This window comes from Dendropsophus ebraccatus, chromosome 5 (genome assembly GCF_027789765.1).
Source record: "Dendropsophus ebraccatus isolate aDenEbr1 chromosome 5, aDenEbr1.pat, whole genome shotgun sequence".
Lineage (NCBI taxonomy): Eukaryota > Metazoa > Chordata > Amphibia > Anura > Hylidae > Dendropsophus > Dendropsophus ebraccatus.
In genome coordinates, this window is record NC_091458.1 from 13,881,818 (window position 1) to 13,907,747 (window position 25,930).

Consider the following 25,930-nt stretch of genomic DNA (forward strand, 5'->3'; position numbering starts at 1 on the left):
TACAGAAGCCACACTGATCAGCTGATCACTATTTTGGGTACAGCTCCATACATCGCATAGTGGCCGTACTTAGTACTGCAGTTCATCCCATTGAGATGAATGGGACAAGCTGCTATACCAGCTACCACCACTATGCTGTGTATGGAGCTGTGGCTATTGACAAATAAAGGGGCTAAAGCATGAACACCATCATCTGACAAGCAGGGGGGTCAGGGGTCAGACCCCCACTCAGATACTGATGGTCTGTCTTATGTGACTGATGAATTTTCAGTAACACTTTTGTTTCCTGTACAGGTGACGGCTCCGTACCTCCATATTGGCGCTCTAGCAGCAATGACTCTCGTATCTTGGCCTGTAGCATTGTATTTTGTCAGGATGAACACAAAACGTAAGTCAGTGCTGGAGGGAAATTAACTGTATTCTGGTTAGGCTAGGTTCACACTGCGTTTTTGCAATCCGTTTTTTTTTCATCCGTTTTTTTAAAGGACGCAAAAGTAGTGTCAGCTACATTTTTGTGTCCGTCAAAAAAAACGATCCGTTTTTTTTTACAATGGAAGTCAATGGAAAAATGGATCAAAACGGATGCACACAAATGCATCAATTTTTTGCAAAAAACGGGTGAAAAAAACGGACTGCAAAAACGCAGTGTGAACCCAGCCTTACATACATCCCTGTAAACAATAGGGGTAAAGCTTTGTGTACTATGGAGATGGATGAGTTGCGGCCTAGTATGCTGGCTCCTCTCTGGCAGGAAGCATCCAGCGTCAGGGGCGGTACATACAACTGTAACGTGGACGGCAGTGGCCAATTAACTGTACCATGGGCCCCGGGGTGTCCACAAAACTTACCCACAAAAAAATTGTAAAATTTATCCCTTCTGTAGTCCATACATATTAGCTCCTTTAATAGTACCCCCTAATTGCCCCCACTCAATAATTACCCCATTATTTCCCCCACACAGTAGGTAATTCCATATAGCAGTCAGCCCGCCTCATTAATGCACCATATACAGCCCCCTTCATTAGTGCCCCATATAGTAGTCAGTCCCTTCAATAGTGCCCCATATAGTAGTCAGTCCCTTTAATAGTGCCCCATATAGTAGTCAGTCCCCCTCAATAGTGCCCCATATAGTAATTAGTCCTCCTCAATAGTGCCCCATATAGTAGTCAGTCCTTCTCAATAGTGCCCTAAATAGTAGTCAGTCCCTTTTAATAGTGCCCCATATAGTAGTCAGTCCTCCTCAATAGTGCCCCATATAGTAGTCAGTCCCCTTCAATAGTGCCCCATATAGTAGTCAGTCCCCTTCAATAGTGCCCCATATAGTAGTCATTCCTCCTCAATAGTGCCCCATATAGTAGTCAGTCTTACTCAATAGTGCCCCATATAGTAGTCAGTGCCCCATATAGTAGTCAGTCCCTTCAATAGTGCTCCATATAGTAGTCAGTCCACCTCAATAGTTCCCCATATAGTAATTAGTCCTCCTCAATAGTGCCCTATATAGTAGTCAGTCCTTCTCAATAGTGCCCCAAATAGTAGTCAGTCCCTTTTAATAGTGCCCCATATAGTAGTCAGTCCTCCTCAATAGTGCCCCATATAGTAGTCAGTCCCCTTCAATAGTGCCCCATATAGTAGTCAGTCCCCTTCAATAGTGCCCCATATAGTAGTCAGTCCTCCTCAATAGTGCCCCATATAGTAGTCAGTCTTACTCAATAGTACCCCATATAGTAGTGCATCCTCTTAAAGCGACTCTGTAACACCAAACCACTTGTACCTTCGGTTAGCTGCTTTTAATCCAAGATCTGTCCTGGGGTCCGTTTGGCAGGTGATGAAGTTATTGTCCTAAAAAACAACTTTTAAACTTGCAGCCCAAAGGGAGTATCTGTGCCCTAACTTTGCACCACCTCTCCGTCCCTCCCCCCCACCCTCTTCATTATAAGGAATGCCACTAAAACATTTACTCCTGTCTGAACATTGCACAGGTCCTTAACGATCCAGTCCAAGTGCTGGGCTGACACAGGTGGGGAATAAGAGACAATCTGCCTGGAGCATTCCTAAAGATGAAGAGGGTGGGGAGGAGGGACAGAGAGCTTGTGCCAGCCTAATGCATACACAATCTAGGCCACGCCCGTTGGGCACGGGGCTGGCAGTTTAAATATTGTTTTTTAGGACAATGACTGCATCACCTGCCGAATGGACCGCAGGACAGATCTTGGATTAAAAGCAGCTATCTGAAGGTACAAGCGGTTTGGGGGGGTCAGATTGTGGGTACAGAGTCTCTTTTAAATAGTGCCCCATATAGTAGTCAGTCCCCTTTAATAGTGCCACAAATAGTAGTCAGTCCCCCTCATTAGTGCCCCATATAGTAGTCAGTGTCCCTAAATAGTTCCCCATATAGTAGTCAGTCCCCTTTAATAGTGCCCCATATAGTAGTCAGTCCTTCTCAATAGTGCCCTATATATTAGTCAGTCCTCCTCAATAGTGCCCCATATAGTACTGCATCCCCTTAAATAGTGCCCCATATAATAGTCAGTCCTCCTCAATAGTGCCCCATATAGTAGTCAGTCCTCCTCAATAGTGCCCCATATAGTAGTCAGTCCCCTTTAATAGTGCCCCATATAGTAGTCAGTCCTTCTCAATAGTGCCCTATATATTAGTCAGTCCTCCTCAATAGTGCCCCATATAGTACTGCATCCCCTTAAATAGTGCCCCATATAATAGTCAGTCCTCCTCAATAGTGCCCCATATAGTAGTCAGTCCTCCTCAATAGTGCCCCATATAGTAGTCAGTCCCCTTTAATAGTGCCCCATATAGTAGTGCATCCCCTTAAATAGTGCCCCACATAGTAGTCAGTCCCCTTTAATAGTGCCCCATATAGTAGTCAGTCCCCTTCAATAGTGGCCCATATAGTAGTCAGTCCCCCTCAATAGTGGCCCATATAGTAGTCAGTTCCCCTCAAAAGTCGCCCCGTATAGTAGTCAGCCCCCTCAATAATGACCCATATAATAGTCAGTCCCATTCAATAGTGGCTCATATAATAGCCAAGCCACCACAATAGTGCCCCATCAGATTATAGCGCCTTTGTGGTTCTTTTTAGTGATGAGCGAATACTGTTCGATCGAATAGATATTCGATCGAATAGTGAGATATTCGAATATTCGATATTCGTACGAATATCCCGCAAATATTCGATAAATATTCGATAAGCGTTAAAATCCCCCAGCTTCCGGTTTCACCCTCCAAATGGTCAAATAGATGTTTTTCACTAATCGAATACTTGTTCCCATAGACTTTAATGGGATCGAATATTTGATCGAATTCGCGGGATATTCGTACGAATATCGAATATTCGAATATCTCACTTCGCTCATCACTAGTTCTTTTGAAAAAAAAAAATGAAAGCTTTAATCTGATTGGTTGCTATGAGCAAGTAAAGGAATCCCCAACAGCAACCAATCCAACTGTAGCTTTATTTATTTTTGTCCATAAGGTCTCTTGAAAATGAGAGATTGCATCTGATTGGTTGTTATAGGAAGAGTATGTGTTGCATATATCATATGTCAATCAAATTGTAGCTTTCATTTTTTTTAAAGGGGAACTATCAGCAGTTTAGAAGAATTTAACCTGTTTATAGCTCTCGAGTGGGCACTGAGCGCTTTTGATAAAGGTTCGTATCTTACCTTCCTCCTCTGCACTGTTAGCTGTGAAATCCCCTGCCTTAGGAGCACTGGGGGGTGGGGTGGATCGGCGTGTGGGTGGTGGTAGCCCCGCCCCCAGTGCTCCTAACAGCCCGCCCCCTCTAATGATTATCAATGGAGGGGGTGGGCCGGATCGGTGCTCGGGGTAGCCCCGCCCCCAGTGTTCCTAACAGCTTAACGGGCAGAGGATTTCACAGCTAACGGCACAGAGAATGAAAGTAAGAGACAAACCTTCATCCTCAGTGCTTCGTGCCCACTAGGGGGCTATAAAAAGTGAGGGCTAGACGAGCATTGGTTGCTATGGGTGACCGCTCTATGTTTTCTTTGCTCCAGATACACTTCTCCCTTTGTCGCTGAGATGCCACGTTACATGATGCCAGTTACAGTTTATTAGCATATTTATGGTCATCGGTTTTTGCATATTTCATAAGCGCAGAAATAAATTAGCAGAAGCGGCGAAATTCACCTTCCTATTATGCTAAAATATTCTGCCGTCTGTTACTATTAAGGCTCCAAAAAGTTGATATTTCAGATTATGCAAAGAAAAAAAAATACGCTTTTTGGGTTGTTTTTGGCATAAAGTAAAACAAACTAAGAAATAAAATGTCATTTTTTTTTTTTTGTGCTTACGTCTATTCCTTTTAGTCTCTCAGGTGATGATCGTCGGTCCGTACATCGCCGTGCTGCTAGTCCTGTATTTCTTGCCCCTGGGGATGTATTCCCCCTGTATCAGGGAGAAGGGGACGCTCGGGGCAAAACCACTGCTCATAGGGCACAGGGGATCACCGACGGTAAGGATACAGCTGATATACTGCAGCATAGGAGACATAACTGGTTCATTGAAATTTCTTCTTATTTGCGGCTTAGGAGTCAAGTAGGCGGTCCTAATCAGTGACTTAAAGCTATGTCTATATGTATGCTCATTCAGGGAAGGGCTTAGGACCGCCCACTGGACTCCTGCTAAAGTAGGAGGGGCTGAGAATAGGAGTCCAGAATATGTATGAATATGTATGGGGAGAGCAGGCCCGCTTCTGCCATGAGGCGGAATGAGCCTTCTGCCTCAGGCGGCAGATTTTGCGGTCCGGCAGGGGGCGGCATTATGTCCCCCCTGCTGTCATTTTGTTAAGTATCACTTAACAAAAATGACAGCGGACGCTCATCTGTCCCGTCACCCGCGCTCTCCGCTGTCTCTACATCCCGTCAGGTCCCGGGACGTCACCCTGCAGCTGTCATCGACTTCCGGGCTGTGGTGAGTGCCCGGGGTCGGTGGGGGACGGCGCGCTGGGATGATCGGGTCGCGCGGGGCCGCCGGGGGGGTTGTTGTGGTTTGATGCAGTGCGGGTGGTGCATCAAACCGCAACACCCCCCCGGCGGCCCCGCGCGATCCGATCGCCCCACTCACTCACCACAGCCTGGAGGTCCATGAGAGCTGCAGGGTGACGTCGCGGGACCTGACGGGATGTGGATACAGCGGAGGGCGCGGGCCGGCTGCGGAGTGGGACAGGTGAGCGGCTGGCTTGGGGTGGGGGGTGGCGCGATGTGGGCCATTACTCAGGGGGCGGCCGCCTGAGGTTTGCCTCAGGCAGCAGAGACCCCGGAATCGGCCCTGGGGGAGAGTTAAAATGGTTGTTCACAAAAAAATTATTTTATTTAGTGATTTGTAATTTACTTCTATTAAAAAAATCTCAAGTCTTCCAGTACTTACCAGCTGCTGTATGTCCTTCAGGAAGTGGTGTATTCTTTCCAGTCTGACACAGTGCTCTCTGCTGCCACCTCTGTCCATGTCAGGAACTGTCCAGAACAGTAGCAAATCCCCATAGAAAACCTCTCCTGCTCTCCAGACTGGAAAGAATACACCTCTTCCTGCAGGACATACAGCAGCTGATAAGTACTGGAAGACTTGAGATTTTTTTAATAGAAGTAAATTACAAATCTCTGCCATTTTCTGGCACCTGTTGATTTGAAGGAACAAAAAATTGGCGAAGAACCCCTTTAACAGGAAGTCAGTAGAGGTGTAAGGCTGCTGTGGATGGGTTTTCTGTGTATGATAGGAGCGTCTTGCATTATGAGGCCTAGTTATCTGCTGCTCACTCTGCTGAGGTCAATCATTTCTGATTTACTTTATTCCTCTGCAGTTTGCACCAGAAAATACCAAAATGTCTTTTGAAAAAACAATAGAATATGAAGGGTACGGCCTGGAGACCGATGTCACAATCAGGTACCATCTGTTCTCTATACCCCTCCTCTAGGCTGTCTAGTCTAAGTTCAGAGCAACTAGTAGTTAGCTTAAACTGCACCAAAATATGGAGCACATTGTCAGCACAATGTCGGATGATGATTCTTGGAGCCACACCCCTTAACCAAAGCCACACCCCTTTGTCAAACACATAGTATAATAAACCTGGTGTAAATGTTCCAAATAGGCCTTAAAGGGTACCCTGGCAACAATGTTTTTATTTTTAAAAATTCAGAAAGTTACATAGATTTGCTATTTACTTCTATTTAAAAATCTCAAGTTTTCCAGTACTTATTAGCTGCTGTATGTCCTGCAGGAAGTCTGGAGACCAGGAAAGGTTTTCTATGTGGATTTGCTGCTGTTCTGGACAGTTCCTGACATGGACAGAGGTGGCAGCAGAGAGCACTGTGTCAGACTGGAAAGAATACACCACTTCCTGCAGGACATACAGCAGCTGATCAGTACTGGAAGACTGGAGATTTTTTTAATAGAAGCAAATTACAATTCTCTTCTTTTTGGTACTTTCTGGCATCAGTCGATTTGATAGAATTTTTTATTTTTTTTGCTGTACTAAAGCCAGTATAAAATGTCTATATAGTGATGGGGTTAATAGTACAGTTCATGGTGGTGTATGGCAGTAAACATGTGTGGTGTCCCACCATGGGTGTAACACACCTGTCGCAAAAGCCCTTCACTCAAAGTCAGGTGGTGATAAAGGTATTTATTGGTTTCACCACCAGATGTCAGTGTTTTGTGTGTGAACCTGTATCTATTGCACAGCTGTAGTTAACAAAGGGTTACTGCTCTTTCTATGTTATGTACTTTGCTGACCAATAGCGATACTCTATCTAACCTATCACTTTCAATCTCTTCTTGAACACATTCTTCTCCACCACTCACAGGGGGTTATACATATCCCTGTAGGAAGTAGTCACTAGGTGGGAGGAAGAGTAGGAGAGTTTCCTTCAGATTCTCATGGGAGGAGGACACACAGATTAGGCATCCCTGCTGTAGTTAAGCCAGGGCCTGGCTCTTTCAGGACCCCTGTCCGGGACAGTCCAGTTGTGTTGGGAAGTCAGTACCCACGTGTATGGAGCAACCAGAGACTTTCAGTTTCTTTAGTCTAACTATCTCCGCTATACAGTGTTAGACGCTACAAGGAGGACAAGTCAGGGATCAATCCCAGCCCACAGTGAGAACCACTCTATACAGTGCAGGGCAGTATCCTAAGCTACAGAAGAACTGACCCGGATAGAGCAAAGTTACTGTAATGAAGGTCTACGTACTCTATCTCGCAGCGCAAGTGACACCGGAAAACTTCACCCAGGAAACCATGACTGGGGCTTGTGTCACCCTAGTAGGACGAATACCCCGACACTGTAGGGCAGAAGGTGGTCAGACAACATAGTCTAAACACGGGCACAGGCGTCACGACAATTCCATCCCTGGCCGAGTGCTGTATCACCACACATGCTTTTCTCTAGACACCTATAGGGTTCTCCTCCAAATTTTCAGCTTTTTCATTTTCATAGAAAGGAGCGGTCTGATTGGTGGAGATCACTGACACTGACCATAGTGTTTCCGTTTCAGAGACATATATAACATAACCCATTTATGGGATAAGATATTGGCGGGTTTATAACGAGTGGAGTTAGCGGAGAGATTGGGAGATGGAAGATACAAAGTGAAGTCTCCAATTATCAGATCTCTGACATCGATAATGGTAAATGAACTGATGGGACGGTGTCCAACGACTAATCCCCCGACCTGATAGAGGAGACTGAGCCCTGCCCCCCAACACCACAATCTCCGTGTGAACGAGACCTAAAAATGACCTCACCCCTCCCCCAACCAGATTATCTATCATATACTCATCTATATCTGCGGGAAGAATCTAAGAACAGATAGAAGGGAGACTATATCAACATGTAAGAAAATCCCCGTAATTCCCAACCATACAGATAGAAATCTACCGCTACCTATCTGCCGAAGACAAATCCAATGTGTAGGACAATGCTCCTATTTGTTCAGGTCTAATGGGGCAGAATTACAGTAGTTATATTCCTGTATGTAGGGGCAGTATTATAGCAGTTATACAACATGGGAGAGGTGTTATAGAAGTTATATTCCTGTATATAGGGGCAGTATTATAGTAGTTATATCCCTGTATATAGGAGCAGTATTATAGTAGTTATATTCTTGTATATAGGAGCAGTATTATAGTAGTTATATTCTTGTATATAGGAGCAGTATTATAGTAGTTATATTCCTGTATATAGAAGTAGTATTATAGTAGTTATATCCCTGTATATAGGAGCAGTATTATAGTAGTTATATTCTTGTATATAGGAGCAGTATTAGGCTGGGTTCACACAATGTATATTTCAGTCAGTATTGTGGTCCTCATATTGCAACCAAAACCAGGAGTGGATTAAAAACACAGAAAGGATCTGTTCACACAATGTTGAAATTGAGTGGATGGCCGCCATTTAATGGCAAATATTTGCCGTTATTTTAAAACAACGGCTGTTATATTGAAATAATGGCTGTTATTTACTGTTATATGGCAGCCATCCACTCAATTTCACCATTGTGTAAACAGAGCCTTTCCGTGTTTTTAATCTACTCCCGGTTTTGGTTGCAATATGAGGACCACAATACTGACTGAAATATACGTAGTGTGAACATAGCCTTATAGTAGTTATATTCATGTATATAGGAGCAGTATTATAGTAGTTATATTCTTGTATATAGGAGCAGTATTATAGTAGTTATATTCTTGTATATAGGGAGCAGTATTATAGTAGTTATATTCCTGTATATAGGAGCAGTATTATAGTAGTTATATTCTTGTATATAGGAGCAGTATTATCAGTGGCGTAGCTACCATAGAGGCAGGATAGGCTGTTGCTATGGGGCCCGTGCAGGAGGGGGGCCCAGAGCAGAAGGTAAGAGCATGTGTCCTTCTGCTTAACCCCTTATGTACTGCAGCGTGTAAGTGACCAAATGTTTACTTACATGCTGCAACACAAAAAACGGTTAACAAGCAGAAGATAGAGATGTCTGCTTCACTGCTCTGATAACCTCTGACCTCTGTTCTCCAGCTGCGCAATCAAGTAGGAAAGGAAATTGTGCAGAGCTCCATGCAGGGGTCAGGGGTTATCAGTGCAGCAGCAGTAAAGCAGATATATATGCGCAGTGCTTTGTGTTGTGCGTAGGGAAGGGGGGCCCCTTAGAAGTTTTTGCTATGGGGCCCCATGAATCCTAGCTACATCACTGAGTATTATAGTAGTTATATTCTTGTATATAGGAGCAGTATTATAGTAGTTATATTCTTGTATATAGGAGCAGTATTATAGTAGTTATATTCCTGTATATAGGGAGCAGTATTATAGTAGTTATATTCTTGTATATAGGGGGCAGTATTATAGTAGTTATATCCCTGTATATAGGAGCAGTATTATAGTAGTTATATTCTTGTATATAGGAGCAGTAATATAGTAGTTATATTCTTGTATATAGGAGCAGTATTATAGTAGTTATATTCCTGTATATAGGAGCAGTATTATAGTAGTTATACGGAAACTGGAGAGAAAGGAACGGCTGCACATCCCATCTATGGCTGATACTAATGCCGCTAGGCCTATATTAAAAATCAACACCAGAGTGTCTGTATATGAATTGATCAAGCCATATTGCCCCGTGTACCACCGCGCAGGTCCTCTGGTCCACACGGGTCCCTACGCTAACTCCACAACGTGTCGGTCAGCGACCGCCAACCCCGCAAAGCGTGCACATGCAGGGAAGGGAGGCCATGGAAATAGTATAGTAGTTATATTCTTGTATATAGGAGCAGTATTATAGTAGTTATATTCCTGTATATAGGGGCAGTATTATAGTAGTTATATTCCTGTATATAGGAGCAGTATTATAGTAGTTATATTCTTGTATATAGGAGCAGTATTATAGTAGTTATATTCCTGTATATAGCAGCAGTATTATAGTAGTTATATTCTTGTATATAGGGGGCAGTATTATAGTAGTTATATTCCTGTATATAGGGGGCAGTATTATAGTAGTTATATTCCTGTATATAGGAGCAGTATGATAGTAGTTATATTCCTGTATATAGGAGCAGTATTATAGTAGTTATATTCCTGTATATAGGGGGCAGTATTATAGTAGTTATATTCCTGTATATAGGAGCAGTATTATAGTAGTTATATTCTTGTATATAGGGAGCAGTATTATAGTAGTTATGGTTCAGGGAAGAAAAAGCGCTGCACCTCACACCTATGGCTGATACTAGTGCCCCTAGGCTAAATAAAAAACACATCAGAATTTTGTGTATGAATTGATCAAGCCATACTGCCCCATGTACCTCGTGCCGGTATCTGATACACATGGGTCCCTACACTAAGTCCACACCGTGCCAGTCAGTGGCTGCCAACCCCCCAGGCGTGCACAGTCAGCGAACGGGGGCCATGGGACGGCCCTGCGACCCCCATGTCACAGGACCAGACCCAAAAACACCACACCAGAACCCGGCCAGCACCGCCGGCGGAGAAGGTCGCCCCCAAGCAGCACAAGTCTGGATAAGGTATTACACTCACCATAGCTGCTGCAGACAGAATGGGAAAAGACAGGAGGGATTAAAACCATGAGCACTCAGGTGTCTCCTGCTAATTGCGGTCATGTGGGTCTCACCAGGAGGAGTGCAATACACGGAGAAAAGAGAGAAACAAAATATGGTTCAGGTGGCCGGGTTCTGGTGTGGTGTTTTTGGGTCTGGTCCTGTGGCATGGGGGTCGCAGGGCTGTCCCATGGCCCCCGTTCCCTGACTGTGCACGCCTGAGGGGTGGAGCAAAGTTACTAAAAGTCGTTGAACTCCATCTTGCAGCGCAAGTGTACTCGGAAAATTCTGACCATTCCGCTCATCCTAGGTAACAGGGTCTATGTCACCCATTAGTACGGTTCCGCCAATGCTAGTGGGCATCAGGTGGTGTGAAAACTATAGGAAAGGTCAATACACAGGCACAGGTTGTTTCTTCTTCTTCTTCTTCTACAAGTATTCTTCTCTACACTCCAACATCCTGGCAGAGCACATTACTAATTGGGTTGAGACTCTCACAGCAGCCTCCTCTCTTCTACGCTACCTCAGTACAAGGTTATCAACTCTACTACATCCTACGCAGCACTTATCACACAGATCTGGTGGTTCTATGTTCGAGTATTTATTGGAACTGTATCCAGTGTATATCAAGATCCATTGTATTATCTGCTGCACATTTACAAGTAGTAACCAAGTCAACGTTATCACCTGAGTCTGTGATTATTCTCTACCACCTGCACAGCATATACACCGCAACCTTGGGACATCTCCCCTTTCTGTGAGTGGTGGGTCCTACTGTGGTGACTCCCGAATGATGTTGTAGTGGTGGGACGGCCGGTCACTTGCTAGATGGAAGTGTGACGCCACTACTTGCGGTGGATGGCCGAGATACAGCCGGACCTTAGGGTTTTTTCATGTGACGCCAGGTGGGCACACAGGTGTGATGGCACGCCTGCTTTTATAGTGTAAGATCGGTTGTACCCTTCTCCCCTGTGGTCGGTGTCCTGTCGGGTTTCTGCTGGGTTCCTTGGGATAGTGAAGTCACAGGTGGTAAGAGCGGTGTAGTAACCCTCCCGAATAGTGGTAGGACCCGCCATCCGCAGGTAGGGGAAATGTCCCAAGGTTGCGGTGTATATGCTGTGCAGGTGGTAGAGAATAATCACGGACTCAGCTGATAACGTTGACTTGGTTACTACTTGTAAATGTGCAGCAGATAATACGACGGATCTTCAGGTACACGTGATAAAGTTCCAATAATTACACGAACATAGAACCACCAGATATGTGTGATAAGTGCTGAGTAGGATATAGTGGAGTCGGTAGAGTTGTACTGAGGTAGCGTAGTAGAGAGGAGAGTGCTGTGAGAGTCTCAACCCAAGTAGCAATGTGCTCTGCCGGGAGGTTGGAGTGTATAGAAGAATACTTGTAGAAGAAGAAGAAACAACCTGTGCCCGTGTATTGACCTTTCCTATAGTCTTCACACCACCTTATGCCCACTAGCTTTGGCTGAACCGTACTAATGGGTGACACAGGCCCCAGACCTTGTTACCTGGGATGAGGGGAATGGTTAGGGTTTCCTAAGTACAGATGGAGATGCGAGATGGAGTTAATTGACTTTTAGTAACTTTGCTCCACCCGGATCAGTTCCTAGCTCTTTGGCTTTTCTACGGAGACTGTCCTGCACTGTAGTTACTCCTAGTTCGGCGTTGGTTGAGGTTATCTGTCGGCTACAGGGCCGTCTTAACCATTGGGCATGGTAGGCGGCTGCCCGGGGGCCCATGCGTCCTAGGGGGCCCCTGCCCTGTGACATATTCCCTGTCCCTTTAACTGGGAGTGCTCCTGATCAGCGCTGGTAGATAGGGGCTGTGCACAGCTCACTCTTGTGGCCGGAAGCTGCATTCTGCTTCCGGTCACTAGAGGTCTCTCTCACCCCCTGCATTCCCGTGCGGAGCAGGAGAGTGACGTCACCAGCAGAGCCCTGAGAGGAAGGAGAAGCTGGAGGCCTGAAGCACAAAGCCTGAGTGAGTATGTGCTGATACCAGAGGGGGGAGGCTAGCTGGCAGGGAAGGGGTTAATCATGGGAGTGCTCTCTGCAGGGATGCAGACAGGGCCGTGGGTGAACTGGTAAACAGGGAGGGGGAGGGATCGGGGGTGTAACTCCTCTGAGTGTATATATATCTCCATTCAGTGTATACAGCAATGTATTATATACTTATCCTCCTGAGTGTGTATATATATCTCCATTCAGTGTATACAGCAGTGTATTATATACTTATCCTCCTCCTGAGTGTGTATATATATCTCCATTCAGTGTATACAGCAGTGTATTATATACTTATCCTCCTCCTGAGTGTATATATATCTCCATTCAGTGTATACAGCAGTGTATTATATATTTATCCTCCTCCTGAGTGTGTATATATATCTCCATTCAGTGTATACAGCAGTGTATTATATACTTATCCTCCTCCTGAGTGTGTATATATATCTCCATTCAGTGTATACAGCAGTGTATTATATACTTATCCTCCTCCTGAGTGTGTATATATATCTCCATTCAGTGTATACAGCAGTGTATTATATACTTATCCTTCACCTATCACTCCATTGTTGTCTCCCTGTATGTATACTGTATAATACAATATACAGGGAAACAAAACGGCTTATACATAGAGAAGGGCAAAACAACATATCTCATATATACAGAGGGGCAACAACATGACTATTATATATGAGAACCATGTTGTCTCCCTGTATGTATACTGTATAATACAATATACAGGGAAACAACATGGCTTATATATAGAGAAGGGCAAAACAACATGTCTCATATATACAGAGGGGCAACAACATGACTATTATATATGAACCATGTTGTTTTGCCCTTCTCTATATATGAACCATGTTGTTTCCCTGTATATTGTATTATACAGTATATACATACAGGCAGACAACATGGTTCTCATATATAATAGACATGTTGTTTTGCCCTTCTCTATATATAAGCCATGTTGTTTCCCTGTATATTGTATTATACAGTATACATACAGGGAGACAACATGGTTCTCATATATAATAGTCATGTTGTTGCCCCTCTGTATATATAAGACATGTTGTTTGGCCCTTCTCTATATATAAGCCGTGTCGTTTCCCTGTATATTGTATAATACAGTATACACAGACTCCCTGTATTATACAGTATACAGGGAGACAACATGGCGTATATGCAGAGGGACAGCAACATGTCTCATATATAGAGAGGGGCACCAATATATATTAATTAGGCTTTTACCCACCACCTGTATACCCCACATATACCTGTACCCCATATATATATTTGTACACATATATCACTATTATAGGCTATATAACCACCTACCTACTGCTCCACCCTTATACCTGTATCTATATGGTAGATAAATAGGTGGTAAGGTATATTGCCTGTAATAGTGATATACTGTATGTGTGCAACATATATGACAATCACTATTATAGGCAATATACAGTGGTGCCTTGGATTACGAGCATAATTCGTTCCAGGACCGTGCTTGTAATCCAAATCACTCTTAAACCAAAGCAAATTTTCCCATAAGAAATTATAGAAATGCAGACAATTGGTTCCACACCCAAAAAATAATGATTTATTATTCTGAATAACATATAAAACAGATGAAACAAACATATTGTGATATTATAAGTTACTGTACAGTAATGGAGCGGATGGGAAACACAAGGGCTGACAGAGACTGCAGGGAGCATGAAGGAATGAGCAGGACAGATGTGGGCACATACATGCAGCACTCTCTGTCCGGGGAGAGAGGGGTTACAGCTATGGAGAGATTACCCCCACAGTCCTGTCCCCTGATGTAGGCCCCAGCCTGAAGTGAATCTGCTATGATTTGGCAGGTGAGGGAGACTTCCTGGGTCAGAGTACAGGGCTGTAGACCCCGCTATGCAGACCATGTCCCTCCTTCACCCGCCCTCCCACCCAATACAGGTAGCTCTTAAACCAAAACAATGCTCTTAAACCAAGTCACAGTTTTGAAAAACTGTGAGCTCTTAAACCAAGTTACTCTTAAACCAAGGTACCACTGTACCTTACCAGATAAGAAGATAAGAGGGGCGGCGGCCGCTAGGGGGGGGGGGTTAATTCGCACCTCTGCCCAGGGGCCCATAATGCTGTTAAGACGGCCCTGGTCGGCTAGTCCTGTCCTAAAGGGCTTAGCAGTGCATCATACAGCTTATTTGGTGCTTCAAGAAAGAAGTTTGTAAGAGCTGACTGTTCTGCGTCCTACCCATGCGGGGTACTGACTAAGAACATATAGAGGGGACCTGGCAGAGGGCCATGGCCCAGGGGACTAACTTCCTAACCAGCGTGTAAGAGGCGCTGTGGTTGGGTGGAAAGGGTGCAATAGAGATAAGGACAAGAAAGAGAGGATAGGAGAGAAGAAAGGAGTGATTTTACTGGCTAACAGAATCTGGCACATCTGACACAAAAATAACCCTTGAGATACTTCAGCTGTATAGCTTCTGGACCTTAGTTTTACCATACAGCGAAATCTTTTGGTCATCTTTGGTAAGACTACAGCTATAAGAAGGCCACAAACAAGTACAGACTTTTACAAGGGGTGTAAAGAAGAGCAACACCCCAGTGGGACACCACACTACCACTATTCGGGAGGGATACTACACCGCTCTGACCACCTGTGACTACACTATCCCAAGGGACCCGGCAGCAACCTGACAGGACACCGAGCACAGGGGAGAAGGATACAACCGGCCTTATTCCTTTAGGCTATGTTCACACTGCGTATATGACCGGCCGCATATTTTCGCGGACAGACATATACGCGGTAAACTCCGGCCGGAGATTTACGCTACTTGCGGCCGGCTACGTACGGACCGCAAACTTACGCCCGAAGTCTACTTAGGCTTCCCGAGCGCCCTACGTAGCTATCTGACAGCGGTCTTTTACTTGGAAATCTTCGCCTAGCCCCGACACCCCACAGAACCTTTTGGATCGGCACAAAAAGCTGCAAAAATGAAGAAATCACCACTACGTACGGGACCGCATGTAACGCTACGGGCGTAAGTTACGGCATTTTCGTCCGCAAACAATGGTCTGGTTCATTTTTTACGGCGCCGCGTACGATCCGGGCGTAAGTTTGTACGTAGTGTGAACTGTGCAGCCGTAGATCGTATACTTATCATTGTACGCAAACTACGTAAGTCTCCGGCCGCTTATTCACGGAACGCGCTACGGACGGAAACTTACGTAGTGTGAACATAGCCTAAAAGCAGGTGTGCAATCACACCTGTGTGCCCACCTGGCGTCACGTGACAAAACCCTCAAGGTCCGGCTGTATCTCGGCCATCCACCACAGTAGTGGCGTCACACTTCCATCTAGCAAGTGACCGGCCGTCCCACCGCTACAACATCATCCGGGGGCTCACCACAATAGGAACAATATTCTATTATTAAGCAGATTAAACCGAATTTGAGCTCTGAGAGAAATATAGATGTCTACAATTATTGCAATGTAATATCACTATCATACACATATTTCTAGTCTGAATATTGATTATTTCACAAGTCGATTATCTGCAGACATTACTATTTTGTTGCTGGTACTTGTGGTTCCACTATTATTGGGGGGGTAGATGTATACATAGAGCTGTATTACGTAATGCCACATGTCTCTGACCCAGGATCTTTAACAAGTCTGACATTGTGGCTGTATGAATGGATGGTTCTGTGCTGCGGTTGTGGCGCCCGTCCGGTGCGCGGTGGTTATGGTCTGCATCTTATGTTTGCTATGAATAACAATAATGGTTTCCCTTCCAGTTATGACGGGGTCCCTTTCCTTATGCACGACAGCACTTTAAGGAGAACCACAAACGTGAAGGACGTGTTTCCTAACTTTACCAACATCAACGCCGCCCTGTTTCCTTGGGATATGCTGGAGAACCTTAATGCTGGGAAGTGGTTTACACAGGTGATGGCAAAGTCCTATAGTAAGACGGATACTGGGGATCATGGATCAGGAGATGGTCTTCTCTGGGGAGTTTTAGTCAACAGGTTGGCTCTCAGTGAATATTAAAGAATTGGGTGGCTGCAATACCCATCTGTTGGCCGCAGGCTGCTTAAAGGGGTAGCTCACCAATTTTGAATTGTAATTTACGTCTATTAAAAAAATCTCCAGTCTTCCAGCACTTATCAGCTGCTGTATGTCCTGCAGGAAGTGGTGTATTCTTTCCACTCTGACACAGCGCTCTCTGCTGCCACCTCTGTCCACATCAGGAACTGTCCAGAGCAGCAGCAAATCCCAACAGAAAACCTCTCCTGCTCTCCAGACTGAAAAGAATAACCACTTCCTGCAGGACATACAGAAGCTGATAAGTACTGGAAGACTCGAGATTTTTTTTTTTTTTTTTTTATAGAAGTAAATTACAAATCTCTGGCACTTTCTGGCACCAATGGATTTGGAAGAAAAAAATTGAACAATCTTGCAGGTTTTATTCTGAAAAAAATCTTTTTACTTTCTTTTCTCCAGAAACCTCCATTTTCCCAGATGGGATCCCTGTCCAGTGAAGACCAGCAGAGGGCTGCAAATCAGTCCATCTATAAACTAGTCGATTATCTAAAGCTCGCCGACCGCAACAATAAGACGGTCCTCTTTGATCTCTATCGCCCCCCTCAGGATCATCCCTACCGTGACACTTGGATTAACCGGACGCTGGAAGTTATCAATGAAGCTGCTATTGATCCAAGACTGGTATATAGCCGTCATAAAATATCTGTACTAACATGTTATTATCAAGCTCCTACCCACAGGCTAGATGTCTGAACACCAATAGATGTAATACAAATAGGTGCTACAGCAAGCAAACCCTCATTTTCTATAGACCTTCTATTCTTTTTGGTTATTCAATAGACTGATGACTGATGGGAGAGGCCTAGTAGCAGGATCAAACATGGGACTTCCCTTTGGTGCATACTCTATTGGCAACTCCTCAATTTTTTTTTTTTTTTGCCTTGTATTTTTATTTTGTTGATGCTTCATATGGGGAACGTGCAGTAGCCCACTGTATATGGAAATATTGAAGAAAGTGGCCATATATTAGATTTTTATGTGGTAAAACAAGCCATTTGTAATGGAATCAGCCCTCAAGACTGTTTTGACAACTCCACCTCAATTTTTCTACCTCTTACTTAAGATTTGTTGATGCTTCATATGGGGAACGTGCAGCAGCCCACTGTATATGGAACTATTGAAGAAAGTGGACATATATATTAGTTTTTTTTGGTGGTAGAACAAGTAATTTCTAATAGGATCAGCCCCCTGACTGTTTTGGCAACTCCGCCTCAATTTTTCTGCCTCCTACTTTAGATTTGTCGATGCTTCATATGGGGAACGTGCAGTGGCCCACTGTATATGCCATATATTAGATTATTAGTGGCAGATCAAGCCAGTTTTAATGGAATCAGCCCCCAGACTTTTGGGGCAACTCTACCTCTTACTTTAGATTTGTCGATGCTTCATAAGGGAACTGTGCAGTGGCGAAATATTGAAGAAAGTGGTCATATATATTAGTTTTTTTTGGTGGTAGAACAAGTATTTTGTAATGGGATCAGCCCCCCAGACTGTTTTGGCAACTTCATCTTAATTTTTTTTTTTGCCTCTTATTTTAGATTTGTTGATGCCTCATATGGGGAACGTGCAGTAGCCCACTGCATATGTAAATGTTGAAGAAAGTGGTCATATATATTCGATTTTTGGTGGTAGATCAAGACAGTTTTAATGGGATCAGCCCTTTAGGCAACTTCACCTCAATCTATTCTTCCTCTTATTTTAGATATGTTGATACCTCATATGTGGAGCGTGCAGTGGCCCACTGTATATGGAAATATTGAAGAAAGGTGCTATATATTAGATTTTTTATGGTAGAACAAGTCATTTATAATGGGATCAGCCCTCAGACGTTTTTGGCAACTTCACCTCAATTTTTTTCCCCTACTATTTTAGATTTGTTGATGCCTCATATGGGGAACGTGCAGTAGCCCACTGTATATGGAAATATTGAAGAAAGTGGACATATATTAGATTTATAGTTGTAGAACAAGTCATTTGTAATGGAATCAGTCCCCCAGACTGTTTTGGCAACTCCACCTCAATTTTTCTGCTTCTTACTTTAGATTTGTTGATGCTTCATATGGGGAACGTGCAGTGGCCCACTGTATTATCATATAATAATAATAATATTTATTTGTGTAGCGCCAACAGATTCCGCACTGTATATGTAAATGTTGAAGAAAGTGGTCATATATATTAGATTTTTGATGGTAGATCAAGTCGGTTTTAATGGGATCAGTCCCAAGAGTATAAGACATACATGAATGTATAGTCCCTGATGTCTACATACATGCAAAGATCGTCTCTGACTTTTCCCATGTCTCAATCCTTTCCTTTAGGTCTTATGGCTGGCGAATGACATGAGATCCTTCGTTCAGTCCGTGGCTCCGGGTTTCCAGCAGACGTTGGGCTTCACAGCGAGTATCAATGAACTTATGAGCTATAACATTGTGAAACTGAACCTGCCGTACAGCCAGATGTCCCAGAAAGACATCAGGTAGTCACTAAACACTGTACATTATAATGTCTGCCTTACTCCACTGACTCTGACTACCTAGATTGTTCTAAAATGAAGAGCATGACAAAAAGATCCAGGTGGGCAGGAGGTGTTTACCATTATGTCCTATTTGCAGTAGGACATATTAGTATGCCTAGTGGATGGTACAGGCGCTGTGCCATGTCTCCAGCAGGGGGCGCCAGCTGTGATATAATGGCCAGGATTGCAGTCACCGCTGTAAAATGTTATGGCTGGTTGGTGTCTAACAACCAGGTTATAGTGTATTAATAAAGGCCCTCAGCGTTGACATGGCAGCAAGCTACTTACTTGCTATTACTTAGTTTTTAATGTGAAGCCTGTGTTCTGCTTCTAAGAAAGCTTTAATGTTATAAGCAGGAATCTATTTATAATCCGGGTTGTTTTGTGGCAGTGACACAATGATAATGATCTTTATCCACACATACAATCCAGGTTCACAGCCCACTGCTGAGTCTAATGGCCCCTTCACAGCAGCAATCGCCCACGCACACCTGGCTCCAGAGAGGTCCAATTACTGATTATAGGATCCGAACGTCCCCGACTCGCTGTTATATCACACTGCAGACTAATACAGAGCCACCCGACCACAACACACAGCAGTGTACATAATCCTGTTATATGGGACGTTTAATAAACTAGATATTGTGAACTAACCATATGGAGAAGTATATAACAGCTGTAATACTGACCCATATGGACAAGTATATAACAGCTGTAATACTGACCCCATGTACAAGAATATAACTACTATAATACTGCCCCCATGTACAAGAATATAACTACTATAATACTGCTCCTATATACAAGAATATAACTACTATAATACTGCCCCCTATATACAAGAATATATCTACTATAATACTGCTACTATATACAAGAATATAACTACTATAATACTGCCCCCATGTACAAGAATATAACTACTATAATACGAACTGGAGAGAATGGAACGGCTGCACATCCCATCTATGGCTGATACCAATGCCGCTAGGCCTATATTAAAAATCAACACCAGAGTGTCTGTATATGAATTGATCAAGCCATATTGCCCCGTGTACCACCGCGCAGGTCCTCTGGTCCACACGGGTCCCTACGCTAACTCCACACCGTGTCGGTCAGCGACCGCCAACCCCGCAAAGCGTGCACCTGCAGGGAAGGGAGGCCATGGAACGGCCCTGCAACCCCAATGTCACAGGACCAGACCCAAAAAGCCCCACCAAAACCCAGCCAGCACCACCGGCGGGGAAGGCTGCCCCCAAACGACACAAGTATGGATATGGTATTACACTTACCATTACTGCTCTCACAGAATGGGGAAGACATAGGGTCCAGACATGTGAGCACAGGCATCTCCTGCTAATTTTGGTCATGTGGGTCTTATAAAGGAGTGCTAGCTGTTCAGAGAGGGAGAATTGCAAAACACGAACTGGAGAGAATGGAACGGCTGCACATCCCATCTATGGCTGATACCAATGCCGCTAGGCCTATATTAAAAATCAACATCAGAGTGTCTGTATATGAATTGATCAAGCCATATTGCCCCGTGTACCACCGCGCAGGTCCTCTGGTCCACACGGGTCCCTACGCTAACTCCACACCGTGTCGGTCAGCGACCGCCAACCCCGCAAAGCGTGCACCTGCAGGGAAGGGAGGCCATGGAACGGCCCTGCAACCCCAATGTCACAGGACCAGACCCAAAAAGCCCCACCAAAACCCAGCCAGCACCACCGGCGGGGAAGGCTGCCCCCAAACGACACAAGTATGGATATGGTATTACACTTACCATTACTGCTCTCACAGAATGGGGAAGACATAGGGTCCAGACATGTGAGCACAGGCATCTCCTGCTAATTTTGGTCATGTGGGTCTTATAAAGGAGTGCTAGCTGTTCAGAGAGGGAGAATTGCAAAACACGAACTGGAGAGAATGGAACGGCTGCACATCCCATCTATGGCTGATACCAATGCCGCTAGGCCTATATTAAAAATCAACACCAGAGTGTCTGTATATGAATTGATCAAGCCATATTGCCCCGTGTACCACCGCGCAGGTCCTCTGGTCCACACGGGTCCCTACGCTAACTCCACACCGTGTCGGTCAGCGACCGCCAACCCCGCAAAGCGTGCACCTGCAGGGAAGGGAGGCCATGGAACGGCCCTGCAACCCCAATGTCACAGGACCAGACCCAAAAAGCCCCACCAAAACCCAGCCAGCACCACCGGCGGGGAAGGCTGCCCCCAAACGACACAAGTATGGATATGGTATTACACTTACCATTACTGCTCTCACAGAATGGGGAAGACATAGGGTCCAGACATGTGAGCACAGGCATCTCCTGCTAATTTTGGTCATGTGGGTCTTATAAAGGAGTGCTAGCTGTTCAGAGAGGGAGAATTGCAAAACACGAACTGGAGAGAATGGAACGGCTGCACATCCCATCTATGGCTGATACCAATGCCGCTAGGCCTATATTAAAAATCAACACCAGAGTGTCTGTATATGAATTGATCAAGCCATATTGCCCCGTGTACCACCGCGCAGGTCCTCTGGTCCACACGGGTCCCTACGCTAACTCCACACCGTGTCGGTCAGCGACCGCCAACCCCGCAAAGCGTGCACCTGCAGGGAAGGGAGGCCATGGAACGGCCCTGCAACCCCAATGTCACAGGACCAGACCCAAAAAGCCCCACCAAAACCCAGCCAGCACCACCGGCGGGGAAGGCTGCCCCCAAACGACACAAGTATGGATATGGTAACCATAACTACTATAATACTGCTCCTATATACAGGAATATAACTACTATAATACTGCTCCTATATACAAGAATATAACTACTATAATACTGCCCCCATGTACAAGAATATAACTACTATAATACTGCCCCCTATATACAAGAATATAACTACTATAATACTGCTCCTATATACAGGAATATAACTACTATAATACTGCTCCTATATACAAGAATATAAATACTATAATACTGCTCCTATATACAAGAATATAACTACTATAATACTGCTCCTATACACAAGAATATAACTACTATAATACTGCTCCTATATACAAGAATATAACTACTATAATACTGCCCCCTATATACAGGAATATAACTACTATAATACTGCTCCTATATACAAGAATATAACTACTATAATACTCCCCCCTATATACAAGAATATAACTACTATAATACTGCTCCTATATACAAGAATATAACTACTATAATACTGCTCCTATATACAAGAATATAACTACTATAATACTGCTCCTATATACAAGAATATAACTACTATAATACTCCCCCCTATATACAAGAATATAACTACTATAATACTGCTCCTATATACAAGAATATAACTACTATAATACTGCTCCTATATACAAGAATATAACTACTATAATACTGCCCCCTATATACAGGAATATAACTACTATAATACTGCTCCTATATACAGGAATATAACTACTATAATACTGCTCCTATATACAAGAAGATGTCTGTAAATCACACAGTGTCTTTCTCTATTACAGTAAATATGCGGCTGCCAATATCACCACTAACCTGTATGTGATCAGTGAGCCGTGGCTGTTTTCCTTGGCCTGGTGCTCTGGAGCTTATTCTGTCACCACTAATTCTGTAAATGATCTGAAGAAGATGAAGGAGCCCATGTTTCTCCTGGTAATATGGTCAGAGTGCCGTCATAGGTTCATGTACAATAACTACAGAGAAGCTGGAGCTACTGCTATGTGTCTGTTATATAGAAGTTACAGTACATACTATATGGAGGTTTTATAGATGGATGATATATATTATATGGCGGTTATATAGATGGGTGATATATATTATATGGAGGTTTTATAGATGGATGATATACTGTATATTATATGGAGGGTATATAGATGGGTGATATGTATTATATGGAGGGTATATAGATGGGTGATATGTGTTATATGGAGGTTATATAGATGGGTGATATGTTATATGAAGGTTATATAGATGGGTGATATATATGTTACATGGCGGTTATATAGATGGGTGATATGTGTTATATGGAGGTTATATAGATGGGTGATATATATTATGGAGGTTATATAGATGGGTGATATATGTTATATGGAGGTTATATAGATGGGTGATATATATTATTAAGGTTATATAGATGGGTGATATATGTTATATGGAGGTTATACAGATGGGTGATATATGTTATATGGAGGTTATACAGATGGGTGATATATGTTATATGGAGGTTATATAGATTGGTGATATATGTTATATGGAGGTTATATAGATGGATGATATACTGTATATTATATGGAGGTTATATAGATTGGTGATATATGTTATATGGAGGTTATATGGAGGTTATATAGATGAAATATGTTATATGGAGGTTATATAGATTGGTGATATATGTTATATGGAGGTTATATAGATGGATGATATACTGTATATTATATGGAGGTTATATAGATGGGTGATATATATTATATGGCGGTTATATAGATGAATGATATATGTTATATGGAGGTTATATAGATGGATGATATATATTAAGGAGGTTATATAGATGGGTGATATATGTTATATGGAGGTTATATAGATGGGTGATATATGTTATATGGAGGTTATATAGATGGATGATATACTGTATATTATATGGAGGTTATATAGATGGGTGATATATATTATATGGCAGTTATATAGATGGGTGATATATGTTATATGGAGGTTATATAGATGGATGATATACTGTATAATAAATGGCGGTTATATAGATGGGTGATATATATTATGGAGGTTATATATCATAAGGAGGCCCTCGGCCTGTTTCTCAGGTGACATCCCTCTGTGCTGTGTTTCAGACCCCGGCTCAGTACAACCTGATGTGGATTCTCTCTGACGTCGTCTCCGCTCTCCTCATTACTCTCATCTTTGTGCTGCACTGGTGAGTCTGACTTGTTTGATACCTGGACCTGTTTCCCTGGTTGTGTGTAGCATAATGTCCCTGGTTGTCTGGAGAAGAGGATGGATTTATATCTGTTTCCTGGGTGGTCTTAAGTAATAATATTTTTTTCCCTTATGGTTTAGGGGAGCAGATTTGTTAAAATCTATTTCCTTGGTGGTCTAGAATAGTGGAGGATATACTATCTGTCCCCTGGTGGTCTAGTATAGTGGAGGGTATACTATCTGTCCCCTGGTGGTCTAGTATAGTGGAGGGTATACTATCTGTCCCCTGGTGGTCTAGTATAGTGGAGGGTATAATATCTGTTCCCTGGTGGTCTAGTATAGTGGAGGGTATAATATCTGTTCCCTGGTGGTCTAGTATAGTGGAGGGTATAATATCTGTTCCCTGGTGGTCTAGTATAGTGGAGGGTATAATATCTGTCCCCTGGTGGTCTAGTATAGTGGAGGGTATAATATCTGTTCCCTGGTGGTCTGGTATAGTGGAGGGTATAATATCTGTTCCCTGGTGGTCTGGTATAGTGGATGATATACTTTCTGTCCCCTGGTGGTCTGGTATAGTGGAGGGTATAATATCTGTCCCCTGGTGGTCTGGTATATATTAGACCACCAAGGAACAGATATAATACCCATACTATACCAGACCACCAAGTATATCCTCCACTATACTAGACCAGAAGAAAACAGATATTATACTGTCCACTATACGGTTTCCTGGTGGTCTGGTATAGTGGAGGGTATAATATCTGTTCCCTGGTGGTCTAGGGTAGGATTGTAGTAGGATTGACTATATGTTGTACACTTCTAGGTGGAGAGAGAGAGGCTTCTCATGTTGCCCAGAAAGTAATGAAGTTTCTGACAGCGGATTCTATAACACATTTAAAACCGGTAAGTGATGTGGTGCCGCACAGCGCCCCCTGTCCACATATCCTAGCAGTACAATGATGCTAGAAGTGTATGTGGTATTTGTTCCTTTACCAGTCATCTCCTCTGTCCCCAGGACTAGACCACCCTAGCCCCTAGCCCACCCTCCCATTACCAGTCATCTCCTCTGTCCCCAGGACTAGACCACCCTAGCCCCTAGCCCACCCTCTTATTACCAGTCATCTCCTCTGTCCCCAGGACTGGACCACCCTAGCCCCTAGCCCACCCTCTTATTACCAGTCATCTCCTCTGTCCCCAGGACTAGACCACCCTAGCCCCTAGCCCACACTCCCATTACCAGTCATCTCCTCTGTCCCCAGGACTGGACCACCCTAGCCCCTAGCCCACCCTCCCATTACCAGTCATCTCCTCTATCCCCAGGACTAGACCACCCTAGCCTCTAGCCCACCCTCCCATTACCAGTCATCTCCTCTATCCCCAGGACTGGACCACCCTAGCCCCTAGCCCACCCTCCCATTACCAGTCATCTCCTCTGTCCCCAGGACTGGACCACCCTAGCCCCTAGCCCACCCTCCCATCACCAGTCATCTCCTCTATCCCCAAGACTGGACCACCCTAGCCCCTAGCCCACCCTCCCATCACCAGTCATCTCCTCTATCCCCAAGACTGGACCACCCTAGCCCCTAGCCCACCCTCCCATTACCAGTCATCTCCTCTGTCTCCAGGACGGGATCACCCTAGCCCACCCTCCCATTACCAGTCATCTCCTCTGTCTCCAGGACTGGACCACCCTAGCCCACCCTCCCATTACCAGTCATCTCCTCTGTCTCTAGGACTGGACCACCCTAGCCCACCCTCCCAT

The 25,930-nt window shown here is 44.1% G+C and overlaps 1 protein-coding gene across 1 annotated transcript in view; it reads left to right on the plus strand.

Moving 5' to 3' along the window:
- The window catches only part of GDPD4 (glycerophosphodiester phosphodiesterase domain containing 4), a 57,095-nt gene that overhangs the window by 28,008 nt on the left and 3,157 nt on the right, over positions 1-25,930 (plus strand). The window contains exons 7-15 of the mRNA XM_069969538.1: positions 295-388; positions 4,341-4,486; positions 5,831-5,913; positions 16,389-16,539; positions 17,098-17,319; positions 19,017-19,174; positions 22,749-22,896; positions 24,084-24,166; positions 24,992-25,071. Coding sequence (XP_069825639.1) covers positions 295-388; positions 4,341-4,486; positions 5,831-5,913; positions 16,389-16,539; positions 17,098-17,319; positions 19,017-19,174; positions 22,749-22,896; positions 24,084-24,166; positions 24,992-25,071 — 1,165 coding nt within the window. The remainder of the gene's footprint in view (positions 1-294; positions 389-4,340; positions 4,487-5,830; positions 5,914-16,388; positions 16,540-17,097; positions 17,320-19,016; positions 19,175-22,748; positions 22,897-24,083; positions 24,167-24,991; positions 25,072-25,930) is intronic.